Raw genomic sequence first — 18968 nt, forward strand, 5'->3', positions numbered from 1 at the left:
CCTTGTATCTCCATACTTCCTTGTTTATTTTTCATGCCTACCCTAACAATATTTATATTTGGCGCTTCGTTTAAGAGTTACCCTGATGCAAATGTGGCGCCATCCTAATTTAATACATTTTGACGACACTTTTTTATATATACAAATGACTCTCCTTACCTCTACCCTCCATATGTACAAGGATTCGTGTTGGTCCAAGTGTTTGCGAATGTTAATTTCATAATAAAAGTAGCCTTTTGATTCTTTAAGTATTGTTTAGCGAATCACTTCAATCCATTGCTCAGTTGTTACATGAAAGGAAAACTAGAAAAATATTGTAATTTATAATTTAGGATTCATATTAATAATTGATCGTGTTATCATCAAACTTATATTTATTATTGTTCATTCGCAACAACGAAGTAACTGATAAACGTGATATTTTGCATAAAGACCGACATACCCCATCTTTTATTCCGAAAAAACTAATCCTTGCGGAAAAGCCTTTGGCAAAATAAATAAAAATTTCATATACAAAAAGCAAGGTACACAGAATACAAGGTATACAGAAAGCAAGGTAAAGAACCTCTTTCCGGCCAGTCTTCCGCAAACATCTAGAATGAAATCTTGAACGTCTCATTCCTCGCAGGGCAACTCGCGAACGTCAACGACGCCAACAGACCGAGGAGGAAGCCAGCCCGCCCGCAACAGACGCCAGACATCCCGACATCGCCGAATTACGTGCACTTCTCAACGAAGTAAGACTAGTTTAATGCTTTATTATATAACTATAATTGTTTATTTACGTCCGGTGTTAATAAATCAATCTTAATTTAAAATCTTCTGACGTTAGATTGAGTTGAGTATTGCTATCCTTTTCCTACTCTTCTTCTGAAGAAGAATAAAGATTTCAAAGAGAAGAATCACTAAAAACACTATTTTATTATTTACAGTATGTCATTTGTATGGACTGGGATTTGATTTGGACGAAGCTAGTCTTCTGTTAACCGTTGTGATACTTATACAAGATCTCACTCCTTCTTCTCTCGAAATTGCCACCATTCCTCCTCTTTCTCCTTTTAGTGTAATTTTATAATTGGTGGGTATGGAGTATAAAATCCTCATTATTTGATAGCAGCACTTTAGTAACTTCTTTATTCCAATGTCTGATCCCAAACGGTTAGCAACTGACAAAAAATAAATACTGACTGTAGCTCAGTTCTCATCATTTATCACTGCGTGATACGTCTACAACATCTTACTCCCACCAGTTCGAGACTGCCTCCATTCCCCCTGTAATTTTATAGTTGGTGGGTATGGAGTCAGGCGGCGGCAGTGGTGCGGAGATAAGTGCGCGCGTTCGGGAGTGGTGTGCAGCGAGAGCGCCCAGCGAACATTTGAGACGTGCGTTGGCGGCCGCTGCGGATACAGCGCACCGAGCTCACCGAAAGTATGACAAGGTATAATATTCATAAGCAGGGCTTGGAAAAGTCTCGTCATTCTCAAAGTCCCGGGAATTCCAGATTTTTTTGAGTATCGAACTCAATTAACTTACATTAATAAGAAAAAGAAATGTTATTAAAAATCTAACATCTATTGCATGCATAATAAAATAAAGTAGCGATTAAATTTCTTGAAGGGTTTTTAAAAAATCGATGTTAACAACAACCGTGTGTCCGTGAGCCTCGACTCGAAGGTTTCAGACATGAGATACCATTTCTAAAACAGTACCCAACATTAGTTTTCATCCGGTTTTTTCACGATATTTCAAAGGTCCTGTCACAAACATAACTATTGCGACGTTGTGCACTTTTATTCGCAAGACCTTAAATTTCTCAAACATTTCTTTGAGTTTCTCTGAGTAAATAATTCAATGCTTCAGACTTTCGGCGCACAATAATTTAATAAGTTGCGTTAAACGTGTTAAGTAGGAACAACTTATATCGTCACTTTTTATAATGATCGTGTGTATTGTCGAAAAAAATAACGGTTAGAACAGTCCGTATCGTGCGTTTCGATTCGCAGAATTCAATATTCGGTATCGGCTAATACGATAGACTTCCAGTTAACTTCCGGGAGCTGTATTTTTTTTTATATTCCTTAGCAGCAATATTTTAAAGAAAGTGGACTGTATTGATCGAAAAAGAAAGATGCATAAAGATTAGAAAAAACACGTGAAAGACAATTAATCTGGAAAAGCAATTAACTCACGGTACCCCTTCTAGAATCCATCGTGACACTTATTTCACTTACTTACAATAAAGTTCACCACCACAATACTCAATAAGGCGTTATGCGAAACGATATTTATTTATATAAATTAGTAACTTATACGGCCATATTTTTTGTTCTCACGAATATTACGTGCGCGAACGACGGTAGTCAGAGGTCGAGTTTTCGTTCATAAATTTGCGAACCCTAAAGGACGGGTAGGAAGGAGACAAAGATAGGAGTTTTAATGAGAGAGAAAGAGATAGTGTCCAATTAGTAATTTTTAATAGAAGCTTATTTCGTGGTCCCTCAGGCGAGGCGTGCTCTACGCGAATGGCGTCGTACGCGCGCGATGGTGCGTGCGCGCGAGGAGTGGTGGAGCAGTGCGCTGAGAGAGGCGCATCGCGAGTACGCCACCGCACTGTCCGCACTGCACGACCGGGTGGCCAGACTCGAGGTGCTGTTGTTGGTGAGCATAACATAGAAAATAATATCTTTATTTGCTGGAACGTGGTTCGGAGAGTGTTTAAACGAACTATTTGATCTAGTTCTTCCCTCACCTTATTAATGGAATGCCCTTACAGTTTCTATTTTACCCACTACCTATTATATGAGTACCTTCAAATCTAGAGTGAATAGGCATCTTGTGGACAAGCGCGCTCTACCTTAGGCTGCATCATCACGTACCTTCAGGTTTGATTGCAGTCAAACGCTCGTCTATACACAAAAAAAAAAACTTAAAACAGTAGCTGTATTACTGCAGTAGCTAGCATAACAGGCATTGATGGACAGGCGAGTAAATGTGGCCCGAGGTGCACATACGAAAGTCGTCAATGCCTACTTGTTGCCATGTTTCGCAGTAAAAGATCGTACCATTTTTAAATTACACGAAGGTAATGTTTTTTTTGGCAGTGACAAATAAAGGATTTCATACAACTTTTGCCGGCTACTGCTCACATTACAGCTCTAATACTATTCTCCTTCACCCAATTCTTAAGACTACCATCAACCGCTTTCAATCCGTCCATTCTTCTTTTCATCATTTTAATCTACCCGGGAACCCGAGATTGGCCAAAGGGAAAGCACGGTGACAGCAGCACTCTTTTTATTGACCAGTCAGTTTCTACTAAAGATCAAAATTATTGTCGGTTTACAGAGAATAAATAAATAGTAGATATAGCGAATCAACTTGGCTGTCCGATAGGAATTGTTGTATTGCGGGGTCGGTTTCTAAAACAAAGATTATAATACTAATTATTAATATAATACTGTTTAAATGGATGGAAGTTAGAAATGAATAAAAGCCAGCTTAACCGGATCTAAAAATATTATTTTCAGGAAACTCAAAAGAAAGCTGGTTTGCCTGTTATGTTACCTCACGAACCTTCCGCCCGGCGAGAGACACCTCCACTGCCGCGGCGACCTGATCCAGATCCACTACTTATCAATGGTAAAGTATGAGTCTTCTTTTCTGAATATTATCAAGTATCGATTGCGGGCGCCAATGCGATTTGCAAGGTTATAGTTATAGTAGTGAAATTTCCGAGGTAATTTTGGACCTATCAATGCATAAGTTTAAACAATGTGCCAAAACACATTTATTACAACCGGGTTACTCTGAAATTAATACATTTAATGGCAAGGTTGCTTGGAAGCACACCACTTTACTTTATATCTATAATTATTGCTTTATAGAATCTGCATTCTGAACCGGTGATAGTCACTATAAACAAACACATTTATCATTTCAAAAGTGCTTATATATATTATATATAGCTTGAAATAAATGAGTTTAAAAATACGAACATTAAAATACCACTAAAAATAACCATCTTTTTGAGCACCAATTGATTGGACTTATTTGGTGCTCCAAGATGTCGAGTATTTGGTAGTGTGTTTCAATGCCACTACTACTTTTATAGATCCTTGGAGTTCAGACAGCGACCTCTCGGACCTGTCCCCTATAGAAGACGAGTACGCTAAAGTGGACAAGTCAGATAAGAAGCCCCGTGAAGCGCCCGATATAGGCGACGTCACCGTTGTTACTACCACTGCCAGTGACGACAAAACCATTAACGTCAGCACCAAGTAAGATTCTACTTTTTTTTCGTAGTGATTAATGTTACCCCAGTACTAACTACTTTTTTCTTCCGCTTTGCACGGTAATTGCGCTTTATTACATTGAGTACGGTTAACAAGAAGTTTTACTTAGCTACTTACAGCTATTATTACGTTCATCTTTGTTATTAAAAATAAATTGGGGATTTGTTTAAAAATACTCATAAAATTTGCTTGCTCAAATAATTATACGTTCATAGGAGTAGTGAAGAGTAATAAGAAAAACAAATGTACGATTTGTGTGCGTTGATGGTTGTGATTAATGATTGAACAATGCGCTGTGTTAGTATATCTTTGCATTTGCGTTTTTTCTAATAAGAGAATAGTTTTCAGTGTTAAAAGTGGTTAAAGTATGACATGCTCTTACCAATGTACTGAGTATGTGTATGCTGTTACCTATCTTTATAACTTACTACAAGGGGTTTTAGCTTTTACACCTACTGAACCGAAAGGTGGCGGTAATTCCACCAACGTGCACACTGTTAAAGAGGGTTGACGTTGGGCAGGCAATATTTTCGTATTTGTATGTCGACGTAGCCGACTACAGTTTTTTCGATGCCTCTCACAAATGTACTGCTTCACTTTTTTAGTTTATAAAAGAATTATACACTAAAAAAGTTAAGCAGCCTAAAGTACATTTTAAAGACAGTAATTAAGAGATTGTTTATTTACATTAAAAGACAAGTCATAAAAAATAGAGTATAAAGTACACAAAGAAGTGTGTTTGTGTAGAAGTGTACATTAGTATAATTTCTGTTTCACCGTACTCTAGTTTAAGTTTTGCCAGCATGTCGACTAAAATGTCGAGCTAACGCTTTTCGGGGTGTGGTATTACCAGTTGTGTAGTGTGTCTTATTACTTCCAGGGTGCCTGCACGTTGCACTGGTTATAACATCAGACAGGGATGCAGGAATATACAGGGTGTCTTGTTGAGATGGGTCACTATGGACAGGTTTGACACGATTCTAAAAAACAGCCAAGTACGAGTAAGACTCGATATCGAGGGTACCGTACCTTGGAAGAAAATGCTTAAATATTTATATTTGGTTAAAGAATTTTAAAACATTAAAAATCTTACAACTGTTTGGATTAAATGGATATAAAATTCTATTTTGGTATGTAAAATGAATCTCGATAAGCAGATACACTTTTTGATCTATCAACCTAAATTGGATCTCACATTTCGGTTGAAAACATAGATTTTAGGTTTTATCCTTAACTCATGTCAAATTTCAAGATGGAACTTCTAACAGCCCTTCTAATTTGCCCTATTACTGTTAATGGTGTATCACTTAAGACGTCGACGACGACCTTGAAGCTATTATCTCATTTTTAGGCATTCCACTCAAAGTTATTTTTTTTCTAGCTAGACAACATTTTTTTTTTATTAAAAGGTAAGTAAGAGTTAGTTTTGTAACAAATGCTTAAGCTTGTTTGATGGTACCTTATTGCTCTCAAAAACAATTTGCTTTCAATAAAAGGACAATGTGTAAGATTTATTATTACTCTTTTTATGTACATCACATAATTACGAAAAAGAACCAGAAACATGATGAAAGAAATACAATACAAAAGACGTCCTTATCGCTTGATACTTACGCAAGTAGTGTTTTATGTTAAAAAAAAAACCCCGCAGTAGTTATTTTAGTATGTAAGATTTATAAGAGGAATGATCCAGAAAATTTAGATGCATGACAATTTTCAGAATTACTTTGTTGTTTATTAACGTTGTCACGCTCGATTATGAGGTTCTTGTAACAATATTGACGTTTGGTCTTCTATATAAAATTACAGATTTACGCTAACCTGGAAATGAATTTAGTTTGCGTAAAGACTTGCACGAAGGCTACAGACTAATGCATGCTTAAATCAATAATCAACCAAGCCACCTTACAGTTGTTACTTGTTTGCTGAATATAACTAACAGAATACTTTTGTAACTTGTTTGCTGAACATAACTAACAGAATGTCAAGTTATATAAATATTTTATACGCGATAAGGAGATTTTTCAGTTACCATAATTAACTGTATATGAATCATTAGCAATTTACAAGAGCTTTAGCATTCCCAAAGTACATAGTTACAGTGCCCGAAGCAAAGGCAAACAATTATTTTTATTCTATGATTATAATATACCCACAAACATTGGCAACTTAAACCCGACTGTGAAGTACAAAAACCAGTTTTTGTACTTTACAGTCGGGTTAAGTAAATTTTGATTTCGTTTTCGTATTCAAGTTTTCTCACAGTCATACAGTTCACTAAATAAGAAGAAATAATTTTATTTCAAGTTCTGTGACGTCATACGCCAACGCCACCGCGACGTATGCCACGGTGAGCACGTCGAATTCGTACAGTGACGTCACCACTGCAACTACGTACGTCAACGTGACATCGTCATCGGCGTCAACCGCTGCTCCTACATCTAATTCCATTAGCCACGTGACTGTGACAACGATAGCCCCAGCCGTTGTAACTGACACTTTGTAAGTATTCCATATATATTATTATGTTATGAATTAGCTATGAGAGTTAGCAAAATAATGCCATCATAGTTTTTGGAACGACAATGAAACTCTCGTTTTGTAGTTTTAGGAACAAAAAACAAATAAATGTGACAAGTTAAGTTTAAATTATATAATGTATAAAACTTGAAGAAAGTGTAAAAAGAAGATATTACGACAACTCAATATAATTGAGTTGTATACAATATAACTCAATTATAATATTGAATGAAACTTTGCGATCGAAACGACTGACGGAGTTGTTCAAATATGAGACCTTCTTTTAAATGCCATCTTTGACTTTGGTGTAGTAGATTAAAAGTCAGTTCCAATTTGCGTTTGTAAAGGGTGCTCCATAGCCTTAGTGTAACTAACATTTATAAAGAATATTTGGCTCCCCTTTGCAAATTTCGATTATAAACCTACTTTCTTCCTTCAACGTCTACCATCATGAGTTGTCTATCTTGCGTTATCAATTCCAATACCTTAGATTTTTCATTACCCTGAAGCTATTCCAGGACAATCTGCACACCATAATCACATCTTAAGTAGCTGAGCCCTTTATTTCTGTATAACAGAAGCGGGGCAAGCACCACGGGCGTTTCAGTCGCAAGTGTCACGCCTATCACTCAGAGCGTGACGAGCGGTGTAGTAGCAGGGACAGGGCCGAGTAGTGAAGGCGTGACGTCACGCGAACTGGACGCAGCGGTACCGCGAAGCGCTTTACTGGACACGTCTGCACATCGCGCGCGCACCGATCTCGCACGTCATAGACACCACGCGCCGCTCTCTCATTCCACACACTCGCCGCATTCGCTCAGTAATGCCAGTTCCGTAAGTACTTTTAAAAGCCTGTTTTTTTTTGTCTTGCTTGAACGCTTGATTCTACATCATCCACACCACATTTCTGCGGCAGACAATTATAACGAAGATATTTGAGATTTCATAAAAATGCATTACGTATAGCAAGTACTGCTAGTCTAATGTTTTAAAAAATGCTCTTTCAGTATGACGGACTAGACGACTCTTACAACGACTCCGCAGACGAATCGCTAAGTGAATCAACGTCAGGTGCACCACATTCCACTCACCACACGGTAAGTAATTTAGTTTGATCATCAGAATTTCCAGAGGATGGCGGCATATAACTCCTTCTTTTAACAATGAACTTAATAACTTGGAGTGAATTACCACTATTTTAACACTTTCCTGCAGTGGAGACGAGCAATTTGCGGCTTGAGACGTGTGGCAAATGAGCAATCAGATTATCTATTACTTCTAATAAAGCTGTAAAGTTTGTTTTACTGCTCTACTATGTACCTAGTGATTTATTGGAGATATGTTATGTTTTAACGGTGCAGGAAAACATTGTGAGGAATGCCTGAGTGTTCCTCATAAAGTGTTCACAGACGAGGTCTACCTATCCGCACAAGGCCGGCGTGGTGAACTTCGACCTAAATCTCTTCTCATTCTGAGATTAGACCTGTGTATAGCCAGTTAATATATATAACTTGTTATGTTAATATAAGCTGAGATGAAGAAGACACTGTCACTTGAATTTGAAAATCCTTGTTATGCATTTGATAGCTCAATATTTGAGGTAGGATATCATCTCGCTACTTAGGAGCGCAGTAAACGAAGTATTACCACGCTGGGCGATGTGACCCGATGCTATTGGGTGTATTATTTAGAATAGCGAATGAAAACTTCTTTAAATCACGATTAAATGTTATATTTTATTTTGTCCACAGCGGGACACCCGACAAAGTTGCGGTAGCTCGGTAGGCAGTGCCACCGATGACGCGGTATATTCTCGAGATCACAGACATCATCCGCTCTCAGGTATCGCTTCACTCTTAGCATTACTGTATGCTGTTTTTCTTGTGTGTAACATAAGTGTTGCAAGCTTTATATGAACACCATACAAAACTTAATGTTGTTATGCTTATCAGGAAAGGCTAAACAGTTTATACGTACAGCCACTTGGCAATTTTGCATTGTCAAGAGTAAAGCTTTATATTGTACGTATGTAATTTGGTTTGTCTTATTGATAACTGAGGTTAGTTTAAAACATAGAAGTACTAAAACACGGAAGCTAGGTGAGGGAAGGGCCGGGTTCGGGAATTTATGGATTGTGAGTTTTAGTATGAAATATGTCATATATATCTAACTATTATAGAGCACGAGTCCGTGAACCCCAAGATTGGTATTGTATAGAAGCTGAAAGTTTCTCACCGCATGCTTCCAACACAGGTAAGAATGATGGACAATCATGAAGGTCAGCGTGGCAGATGAACGTTTAAAGATGTATAAAATACCATACCTGATTTATCAAATAATAAAATGTGAGTTTTTGTTTTCATTCATTGACAGAAACTTAAAATTGCGTCATGGCAAACCCTTGCCAAACACCCTTAAATTTTTGTTATAATACTTACGTTAAAGTAAATACATAAAAAGCTATAATAGAAAATGTTTTCTCATCACCAAGACAGTTCGACAATTCCAATACCATACAAGCAAATAGAGTAGTTGAAGGAATATACATGCGGGTCGGTGTGAGTGAGATAGTGATTAACAATAGATCAAATAATTTTTCTATCAATGTCACAATTTTTGGATATTTTTTTCAGAATATTTATTAAAAATTACGTCCATCATGTAAAATTGTGGCAACTCCGGGCCAGACTCCATTATAAAGTTCATTAAATTGTAATTGTCTACACGTTTTTTCGGTTTCCGAATATCGTATACATCATCAACGTATGGGGGTCTACTGCTGGTCATCGATCTGTTATTAGGAGTCCCAAATACCAGCGGTCCAATTTGGTATACATGTTCCACAAAATACCGACCGTATATATTCGCGTGTCGGGTAGGTCCGCCAGCGTCGTTGGCCGAACAACTGAAGCAGGTGCTTGCGGAGCGCGAGCGTCGCCTCGCATCCGGCTCGTCCCCCCACCCGGACCCCGTGCAGCTCACCAACGACCTCGTCGACGAGATCCGCCAGGCCGTCAGCGAGGCTAATGCAAGAGGTTTGTATTCTCTAGAAATAGGATTCTTTGCACGGGGCAGAAAAATAAAACGCGCGTTTTCTATCGCTGTTTTAAACTCTTGTTTTCGAAAACATAATACTTGATTACAGTTGCGATCGTTATCAGGTAATTCTGAGTATGAAGATTTCACATTTAACTTTTTTTTTAAATTTACATTATTAAACTTTAGAAGGGGAAGCAGATGCTTGAAGATGTTTTTAATCACGAGTGAAATTACTTTTTAATATTTATTATAAAATATGGGTGATGGATTATTTTATATGCTCTTTGGCTTACTGTGCCTATTGTTTTTGTGACTAATATTTATAATAAATGTGCTTTTAATTTTTCGCGGTATTTGTTGAATATTTTTGGTAATTTTTTCTATATGAAACCATCTTTATGGAATCCTTTTATGATATGTTTGGAATCCTTTTTCAGTTATTTGAAATCCTTTTTGAAGCGGAGCTTCTTAACTTACGTTCCGTCGTTGGTGATAGGAATCTAACTACGAAAAGTGAAACGAGCATGAAAGCGGCACCTGCTCATCGAATGGTATGCGCAGTCTGCTACCATAGCGCTGTCTTTTGCAATCTGTAATGAAATTTAATTTACATACAATGCGTAGAAAGCTTCGCTTCTATCAGGTATCCCGAGACACTTTAAACCCCGACGCAAAAACGATGGGGTGTTATAAGTTTGACGTCTCTGTGTGTTTACTGTCTGTCTGTGACATCGTAGCTCCTGAACATGAGATTAGTCGGGAGTGATTTTAGCTATGTTTGATGAAATCGGTCCAAGATGGCCGTCGCCACAAAATGGCGGATTACATATGTTTTCACAACTCCCTCAATATGGGTATCAAACGAAAGGGCTCATCTAGTAGAACTATGTACACTTTATTGGAAGGGTTTTTAAATTTTTTAATTACATAGATATTATTTATTACCCTTTTACATGTGCTAAAAACCACCACTGTATTAGATGTTTAATCTTTCCGCACGATTATAACTAGTCCGGCTATAACTTGAGTGATGTGTAGGCGAGTGTAGGCGCACACACATAAATTTACAAAGGCGTAGTGAGTGTGCGTGTTGTAGTGTATATGTGACGGGCGCGTGTGGTTGTAGTGAAGAAAGCTCCGGCTTGTGTAGTCGGCGGCGAGGTGCCGTGGCAGCCGCTGTCGGCCGCCGCGTCTGAGGCGAGCCTGTCGCCGCCACCGATGCCGCTACCTGCGTTGCCGTTGCCACAGCCGCCCAGCCTCTGGACCAAGCAGCAGGTTCGTAGATATTAACACTTCCTACCTGTACAAAATATTCTGTATATTTCCGAGAGCGTTATATTTTATGTTAACCCATCCTGGGCGCTACTGTGTTGTTATCTTCGTTAAAGCAAAATTAACCTTCCAATATTTTTTATAATAAAAAAAACACACGAGAACGTTCGTTATAAAATGAGAAATGTCAGAATTCCGCGGAATTAAAAATTAGTCTTTACTTTTGCGATATTTAGGGCTTGACAAATGAATGTGATATAAGTGAATACGTTGAAATACTTATGGCGTATTTTGTCACAGTTCAACTGACAGCACCTTTCAATATAAAGGCATAAAATAACACATATTTCGTCGTATGATAGTTACGTGGAAGTATGCGATTGCCAAAATTTGTAAAGCACTAAATGGCACTACGTCCATTTGACAAAAATTTCACGACTTTCCTGGCACAGTGGTCGGCGTCGTTGTCTTATCAGTACCGGGTTCTGTCCCCGGCAGGGGCAATTTGGGAATTTATAAATCCAGGAACCCCAAGCCCTAAACAGTAGACTGATATTTTTTTTTTTTTTTTTTTTTTTTTTCTTTAATTAGAAAAACAACACTTGTAATTACAAAATAGTTCAATATAGTTGTTGACTTAACACTGATAACAGGTTTTCAAAGATAAGTTGGGTAATAAACAAGGTTAACTGGTAGAACCCAGTAAAAGTGCAGCCCCAGCCAACTATACCTTAAATTTAAGTTTATCTAACATGCAACAGTTTATCTAATAGGTTATGACATACACTATTCATACTACCATCAAATAAGTAAATTTCAGGGTCATTATAAACAGAATTAAGAAGGTGAGAAACACGGATAACAAAATAATTAAATCCGTTCTCATTATAATGATGTATTTATCGATTATTTAGAGCAATAGTTATAGAGGAGAAGACCACAAGACTCGTTTGAAAAAATATATTTAGCACCGCTTACAGGGCGCTAAATATATTTTTTCAAACGAACTGACAATCTCCTTCCAATTTGTACTTTTCGTTACATTTTTCGATTAATAGCAGCGTGGATCGTTGTGTATATCACAATAAAACATGTTTTAATAAAGAAAAAATATAAATTAAATCAAACAATTCACACTTATTAATAAGTTTTTCTTTGAGAATTGACAAGTAACAAATATACTGTCTAAAAGTTTTCAGTAATCTTCCCAATTTCGAATAAAATAAACTACATTCAGAAAAGTAACCTAAAAGAAACTGGTATTTTAAATACAATTTCCTTCAGGTATGGCAATGGATTTCCGGTCTCGGCGAGGGGCTCGAACGTCACGCAGGCGCGTTTGCGACGCGCGGCGTTGACGGCACATTGTTACTGACCCTCAGTTCCTCCGACCTCAAGTTGCTCGGCCTGGCGGGCGACGACCGTAGAAGGATGAAACGACGCCTAAAGGAGCTCCGATCCGCGCACGAGAAACACCTCAAAGCGATGAAAAAGGCCGAGAAAAAGGCTAAGAAAAAGTAACATCTGCCAAATTAAAATATAACTAACATTCTCGAGTAGGGCTGCCATAAATGCCGCGTGGACTTTATTGCGATTGGTCGTGATTTTGTGTCGGGTTATACAGCGTTCACGCCATTTTGAACGTGTTTTGGAACAAAGTTTGCAGAGTTCTCAAAATTTAATTTGAGGCGTTCTGACGTTCATGTGAACACTTCATTTATAGTAATCACTCATCGCTGGACACATTTCGGTACCTCTACACGCGGTGTTATAAGTTGTGTGTTTGAAAACTTTGTGTAACAATGATCACGAGATTTAGTAAATAATGGTAAATAATAATATATTAAACTTACATAAATAAGAACTTTATTGATTGTAAAATGGCTGTATATCAGTATAGGACTGGTATGAATATCAAATCTGCCGTGCTAATGAAAGGGGTTTTTTTTTTCTAAAACAAAATTTCAGACTTGTCCTGTATCTTTAAAAGGATCTCTAACTACGATTCTCATTCGTTTCTGTCGGAACCCGGCAACGAAAGTCAGATAAACAAGCAGAACAAGTCTGAAACACTTTTTAGTAATAGTCAGAAAAGAGCATTTTCTTTAGCACGAAAGACATTTATACTACACGATAATAACGTAAAACGACGTCGATAGCAACCATTCTAAAAACCTCTAATCTAAATTGACAGGTTTAAAGAACAAGACTAGTGTCATTGTAAAATGCTTTCGGTGTATCAAAATAGCATTATTTTTAGACCTGTTAATTTTGTTTAGTCCAAGATTTGTGTAAAATTGGTATCGATAGCTACACAAAAAATGTAGTTAGTACCTTACTAATTAAAATACCTTGTTACGATGTTCGTTTATCGTTTAGTTGAGCAATCTTATAATGCACTCCCGCCAAAGAGAGTCACAGTTCACATCAATCGACAATTCAACCGTAACAATTTGTATGTTCATTTAGTCTTTAAGTATTTTATTCTTTCCTATTTATGCATTTCTTGCCTTATTTATTAGCGTCTTACGTTCATGTGGCAGCTTTTTATTCTTCATTTTTATATTTTTACGACTCTGTATGTGATTGGTGTGAACTGTATTCAACTCAATCTGTATTATTATTTTAAAACAAATGATAATTGAATATGATGCGTCATAAGTATATAAAAGTTGCGTGTATTCTTTCAGTGCGTACACGCGAAAGAAGTGAAACTTCTTTGGTTTGTTTTCATAGGCTCATATATGTGTTGGGATATTTTAAAAATATACCTCGAGACTGCCCCAGCATTTCACTAAACATGTTTCTGGTCGTATTTGTACATAAAAATCTATTATGCACAAACAATTTTCCTTCAAACGAAATACTCGCTACCGCGTCTAGAGAAGTTTCACTTCAAACTTGGTGTGCAAATGAAATGAGCTGTTTTTTAAATAGTAAAAATTTACTGTGTTAGGGATAATTAGTTGTAGTACGAGTATCGCGTCATTATATCGTTCGCCACATAAATTACCGTCGCATCAACGTATCTGGCGTTCGATGATTATTGCCGTGGACGCTAACATAAACTATCGACACACGCTTGCCGAACAACTGCAAACGTTCACAGTTACAGGGCTCTCCTAAGTTTTTCAACGCCTAGCAGCTTTCAGATCGAGAGAAGGGTTTTGTTCTCTCACCGTAAGCAACTTTGCGACAAATGTTTCCAAGCCATTCCCACGTTTACTGAATCCTTCAGATATTTGTTAGATGCCGTTAAATTATCATTTTTTTATATTTAGATTAAATCGGGATTAGTTATATCTACGCCTATTATATTTGAAACATCGAAATAAACGTAATACGGATGTTTGAGAGCCAAACTCCTGTCGAGGGTTGAACTTGCTATTGCACAGCAAGCGTGTGGCGGTACCTTAATAATTTACGGTTAATACTTACATCCTAATATAATAATATATGGTACATAAATGACTGATCCATGATTAGTCATAGCGGTAGAGTACAGCCGCTTATAGCATAGAGTGCCATCTGATTTGTAGCTTTTAGAGGGTAGAGCTGCTTCGAACGAGGAAACGAATCGTATTGATCGAAAAGTAGGCTAAATATAAGTTAACGTGAAATAGAACGACCCGATTAATATATATAGCGCTACCAAAGTGACATAAATACGACTAATATATTATTTTCAATGGTGAAATTCTTCGTTGTTCCTACATTTTATATTAAATGTCTATACTTCTCACTGAGTTGGATGCGAGTTTATGGATTGTCTGATAATACTGGCTCAATCTAGTCATAAGATGAATTTGTAAGCTGTTTGGAACCTTATGAAATACCACTATAGCATTTTTTCTCGGAATTTTCAAGTTTTTAGGATAAATTGTAACTTTGAAGTGTAATAATTTAGGATCTATGTATTGGATAAACGATTACATTGCGATAGTTATCTTAGGTCAATATTCGAAAAATACAAATTGATTTTGGTAACGGCATTTATTTATAAATTGTATTGCACAAAATGTACTTAGACAGGTGACGGAATATTTGTATGAGTCACCGATTTTTTAGTGTAATTGCAACATAATATTATTGTATCAAAAGCATTCATCCAATCAATATGACGTGATCTCATCATGAAATAAATCTGCATGTTTTTCATCCACTATTAGGATGCGTTCAAATTAGCGGCCATGTGCCACGCGAAAGATTGGCAGTATTCAGTGCTAAATCTTGTACACAAACAAATCTCTAAACTAAAAAGATTAGAAATTTCCTATTCTAAAGGGAGCTTGAAAAGGGTAACACTACATTTAGGTCTATCATGAATTAATCTAGATTTTGGTGACAAAAGAATTTCTGCCTTTTTCCAAATGACAGTTAGTAATTACACTTAAATGATTCCCACCAACCCCCATCGCCCAGTCAGCCGCGCTTTTGCAGCGATGCAGTCGCACGCCACAAGACAGCTAAATTAAACGCATTCATCCATTCAGTATTTGCTAGAAAAACTCCTTTCTCCTCAGTTCCTGTGTTAAAAATCTACAATTTTTATATTACATTCCAATAACTTTCTCTCAATATAGTTATTTCTGTGTGTGATTTGAATTATTTAGAAGAGCTTTATAGTTTTCTTAGGCAACTTTCTAGGGTTTATCTAAGTGTTAATCGGTATTCATTGAGCGTGTTTGGTTCTGTAGTGACGTTTACCGTGTAAATATAGTCTCAAGTGAACTGACTGGAGACTTACCGTATGTTTGTTGTGTTCGTATGATTGATGTTCATCATTTAGATTATTTATTTCAATTAAGATTTAACGATTAATATAAGTAGGACTCCATTAACGATTGCCAAAATTGATGAGTACTTTTTTATCTTTGTTGACTTTTTTTTTTTACTCCCCCTTAAATTATTTTAATATTTATTTTGGGACCAAATTAATTTATTATAATCCTACAACTTATTGTTTGTGTATTTGGGTGTGTTCAGAAAAAGAATTTTATTTATAAATAAATAAAGAAACCAAAGTCTATATCAAATTGTTTTTTTATTGCCCTTGTTCATACTATTTTGGAATTAAAAAAAATTGCGGACAGCTCGCTCCACACAAAATTTTTCCTTAAATGGTTTATAAAGTTATGGTGGCAAAAGTAATATTCAACTAGATTTAGCACAGAAAATATTTTTTTTTTTACGAGAAAGGCTGTATTATTTTTAATTTTATTTATTGTAGTTTAATTTTGCCAAAATTTGGTGAAGATCTGATCAATATTATTGTTGGTAGAGGAAATAACTTGTCAGCGGACGGACTGAAGAATTAACAAAACATTATGAGAAAACTTGATGATAGAGAAAAATGATGTATTAAATAATTAAAGAACTAATTAAGCTACAAAAAAGTCCAGGAAGTAAAAAATGTCTATAAAAATACACCTAAATTAAATGCTTTATACAGAATTCGAATTTTAGTAGATATCTTTACCTATTTGAGTCAACTAAGAGTACAATGCTGTCTCTTAATATAATAGTTACTTTTCTATAAGTGATAAAAGCTGAAACTCGAGTACATTAAATTCTCCTGCAAACCTTTAAAGTGGGTAATATCTGCCTGCCTATCATCTCTAAAATTGACTGTTCCTATCGGATGCTTTCAAAACAAAAACAAATGTCAACAAAGTTGTGGGCAAAAGCTAGTCTATTCTAAAATAGTGTAATAATATAAATGTTTAAAAATTTACATTAGTACTATAATGTCATTTATTTACTATTGAGAAAAATTCTAATAGCAGAATTTTCTCCCTGTTGCATAGGTATTATCCCTGGTTGCCAGAATTAGTTATTGAAATGTGAATGCTACTTTGAAGTATGAAAATAAAATCTCATTTACAGTTATTCATCGCTTTTATTGTTCTTTTTATTCCTCCTTCTTCTTTTTGCTTTCTTCACTGATGGCTGTTTTACATTTGAGGTTTTACCTGCATTCTCATTGTCATAGCTTATGGTAACAAATGCACCTGGTTTTCTCTTTTTTGACATTACTTCTGCTTTGATATCATCATCTGATACATCAACATCTGAATTTTTAGAATCACTCTCTTCTTTATCATTTTCATTGTCCGATTCCTCCTTTTTAATGAGATGATTTTGTCTATTTAATGATACACATGTCACTCTGCAAGCAGCATTTAAGGAGCATATCTCTTTGAGTGCATTTTCACTTAAAGACCATGCTTTCAATTCACCTGAACTTGATGCTGAGTATAAAGTGCTATTTTCATAGTGCAAACTCTTAACTCTCTGCTTATGAGCATTGTACGTCTCAGCTTTTGTTTCTGATACTTTGAAGTTTATGATATTACCAGTCTCGAGGCCAACAAACATCTTGTCATCATCAATCCATTGTACTGTTGTTGGTTTAGAATTGCATGTCAAACGTTTCTCTAAGCCTGCCTTACTGATGGTCCATACATCAACATTTTGTAATGAAACAAGGGAGAATCTATCCCCACCTGGTGAAAACTTTACTTCTGTAGGCAAGTTGACCCCTTTGCTGGATAGATTAATGGTAAAAGCTGGGCGACCCTTAATTAAATTCCATGTGCGGAGTGTCTTATCTCCACCAATGCTTAGAGCCAATTTATCTGATTGGTGAACAGCGATTGCAGTTACAGATTGTCCTGCAAAAAAAAGCTCCAATTTAAAACACATGCATTTTTTGTTTATGTTGTAATTACCCACATTACAGTTTGGCAAAGAGAGGGTGTTATTTAATCAACAAAACTGGAGAAGTTTATTGAATTAAATTTGCCACAGGAATGATTATGAAAAGGAAAATTCTACATGATAATACAAGATTGTTAATTGAAACCAGTAAACACAGGCAGTAGAACACTTTTCATCACTGGACTGATTTTAAAAACTAAAATTTTACATGGTATTCAGTTATAATAAAATCAGCTATTGGGGTACTTACCACTGTGAGCCTTTTTCCAAATTTTTTCTACCTGCCAGTTGCCTGTTCTAGTCACAATGATACTTCCATCATCACTACCGGTGAGTAGGTGGGTACCCCCATGAGTAAAAGCCACACTGTTTATCGTACCATCATGATTCATTAAAACCGTATGTTCCTTACGTGTCTTCAAGTCTATAACAACTACTTTATCATCAGTCCCTCCGGAAGCTAGAAACTTCCCAGCCACGGATATACATCGCACAGATCCTGTATGTGAATGTGTTGCGAAAGTTTGTTTTAGTTTCGTTTCCTGAAATACGAGAAATTTAATCAATACATTTTACATGTTGATTATGAGGGGTTATTGATTTATACTCACTGATTCATCATCGGATCGCAGGGAATATCCCAGCAGGAAACCTTCGTACGTTCCCACTATAAGTTCATCCATTTTTATGTATTAAAAAAAAAAATTACGAAATTGACGAAAACCCAAAACATAACCTCAAATTTTAACACATTTCTTTGACAACTTGACAACATTGACTTTGACACTCTTCGACAGCTTTGACTTTTATTGTCTTCTTTAGTTTTTCTGTTATGGAAAGGCAGTGGTACCGTACAGTTATGCCTCGATGGGCTCGCCCATATGCTATTACAACAAAGAGGATGCATCCGGAAGGTAAAAGTAAAGCCTTTTGTTACACGATACAAATATCATTGTATTATGTGCAATAGACTGCTCGTGATTGCTAATTTACTTGAATAGAATCGTAAGTTCAACGAACGTCTTGCTTGAGGTCTATGGCGAGTGGAGACTCGTGAGTTTCTATTTAATTAGGAGACTCGCAATCGTGTGGATGTACTTATAAGGTACTTGAGTTGCCTGCAC

The 18968-nt window shown here is 36.4% G+C and overlaps 2 protein-coding genes across 8 annotated transcripts in view; one reads left to right on the forward strand and one right to left on the reverse strand.

The window, feature by feature from the left end:
• The window catches only part of LOC120630274, a 40065-nt gene extending 23912 nt beyond the window's left edge, over window positions 1–16153 (forward strand). For 2 of the 7 annotated variants that reach the window (XM_039899438.1, XM_039899439.1), the window contains 13 exons: window positions 629–737; window positions 1287–1439; window positions 2504–2659; window positions 3529–3640; window positions 4113–4278; window positions 5174–5260; window positions 6601–6795; window positions 7392–7647; window positions 7821–7910; window positions 8565–8655; window positions 9693–9848; window positions 10979–11127; window positions 12409–16153. In XM_039899438.1, coding sequence (XP_039755372.1) covers window positions 629–737; window positions 1287–1439; window positions 2504–2659; window positions 3529–3640; window positions 4113–4278; window positions 5174–5260; window positions 6601–6795; window positions 7392–7647; window positions 7821–7910; window positions 8565–8655; window positions 9693–9848; window positions 10979–11127; window positions 12409–12645 — 1957 coding nt within the window. In that variant the 3' untranslated portion in view covers window positions 12646–16153. Of the gene's footprint in view, window positions 1–628; window positions 738–1286; window positions 1440–2503; window positions 2660–3528; window positions 3641–4112; window positions 4279–5173; window positions 5261–6600; window positions 6796–7391; window positions 7648–7820; window positions 7911–8564; window positions 8656–9692; window positions 9849–10289; window positions 10591–10978; window positions 11128–12408 lie in introns of those variants that run through there. The other 5 variants (XM_039899440.1, XM_039899442.1, XM_039899444.1 and 2 more) reach the window with 5 other exon arrangements.
• Window positions 16154–16860: 707 nt separating this feature from the next.
• Window positions 16861–18612, reverse strand: LOC120630275 (p21-activated protein kinase-interacting protein 1-like). The gene is made up of 3 exons (XM_039899446.1): window positions 18456–18612; window positions 18095–18386; window positions 16861–17798 (listed from the first exon to the last, which is right to left on the reverse strand). The coding sequence occupies exons 1-3, from the start codon at window positions 18525–18527 to the stop codon at window positions 17011–17013; spliced, it is 1152 nt and encodes a 383-aa protein (XP_039755380.1). The 5' UTR covers window positions 18528–18612; the 3' UTR covers window positions 16861–17010.
• Between the last annotated feature and the right edge of the window lie 356 nt (window positions 18613–18968).

The sequence above is a fragment of the Pararge aegeria genome, chromosome 16 (genome assembly GCF_905163445.1).
Source record: "Pararge aegeria chromosome 16, ilParAegt1.1, whole genome shotgun sequence".
Taxonomy (NCBI): Eukaryota; Metazoa; Arthropoda; class Insecta; order Lepidoptera; family Nymphalidae; genus Pararge; species Pararge aegeria.

What these genes read in the sequence shown, in the direction of transcription:
- LOC120630275 (XM_039899446.1), bottom strand. Translation starts at nt 18,527, where the DNA reads ATGGATGAACTTATAGTGGGAACGTACGAAGGTTTCCTGCTGGGATAT. An exon ending in TGCGATCCGATGATGAATCA is followed by an intron (nt 18,387 to 18,455) that starts GTGAGTATAAAT and finishes CTCGTATTTCAG; the next exon opens with GAAACGAAACTAAAACAAAC. An exon ending in TTGGAAAAAGGCTCACAGTG is followed by an intron (nt 17,799 to 18,094) that starts GTAAGTACCCCA and finishes TTTTTTTTGCAG; the next exon opens with GACAATCTGTAACTGCAATC.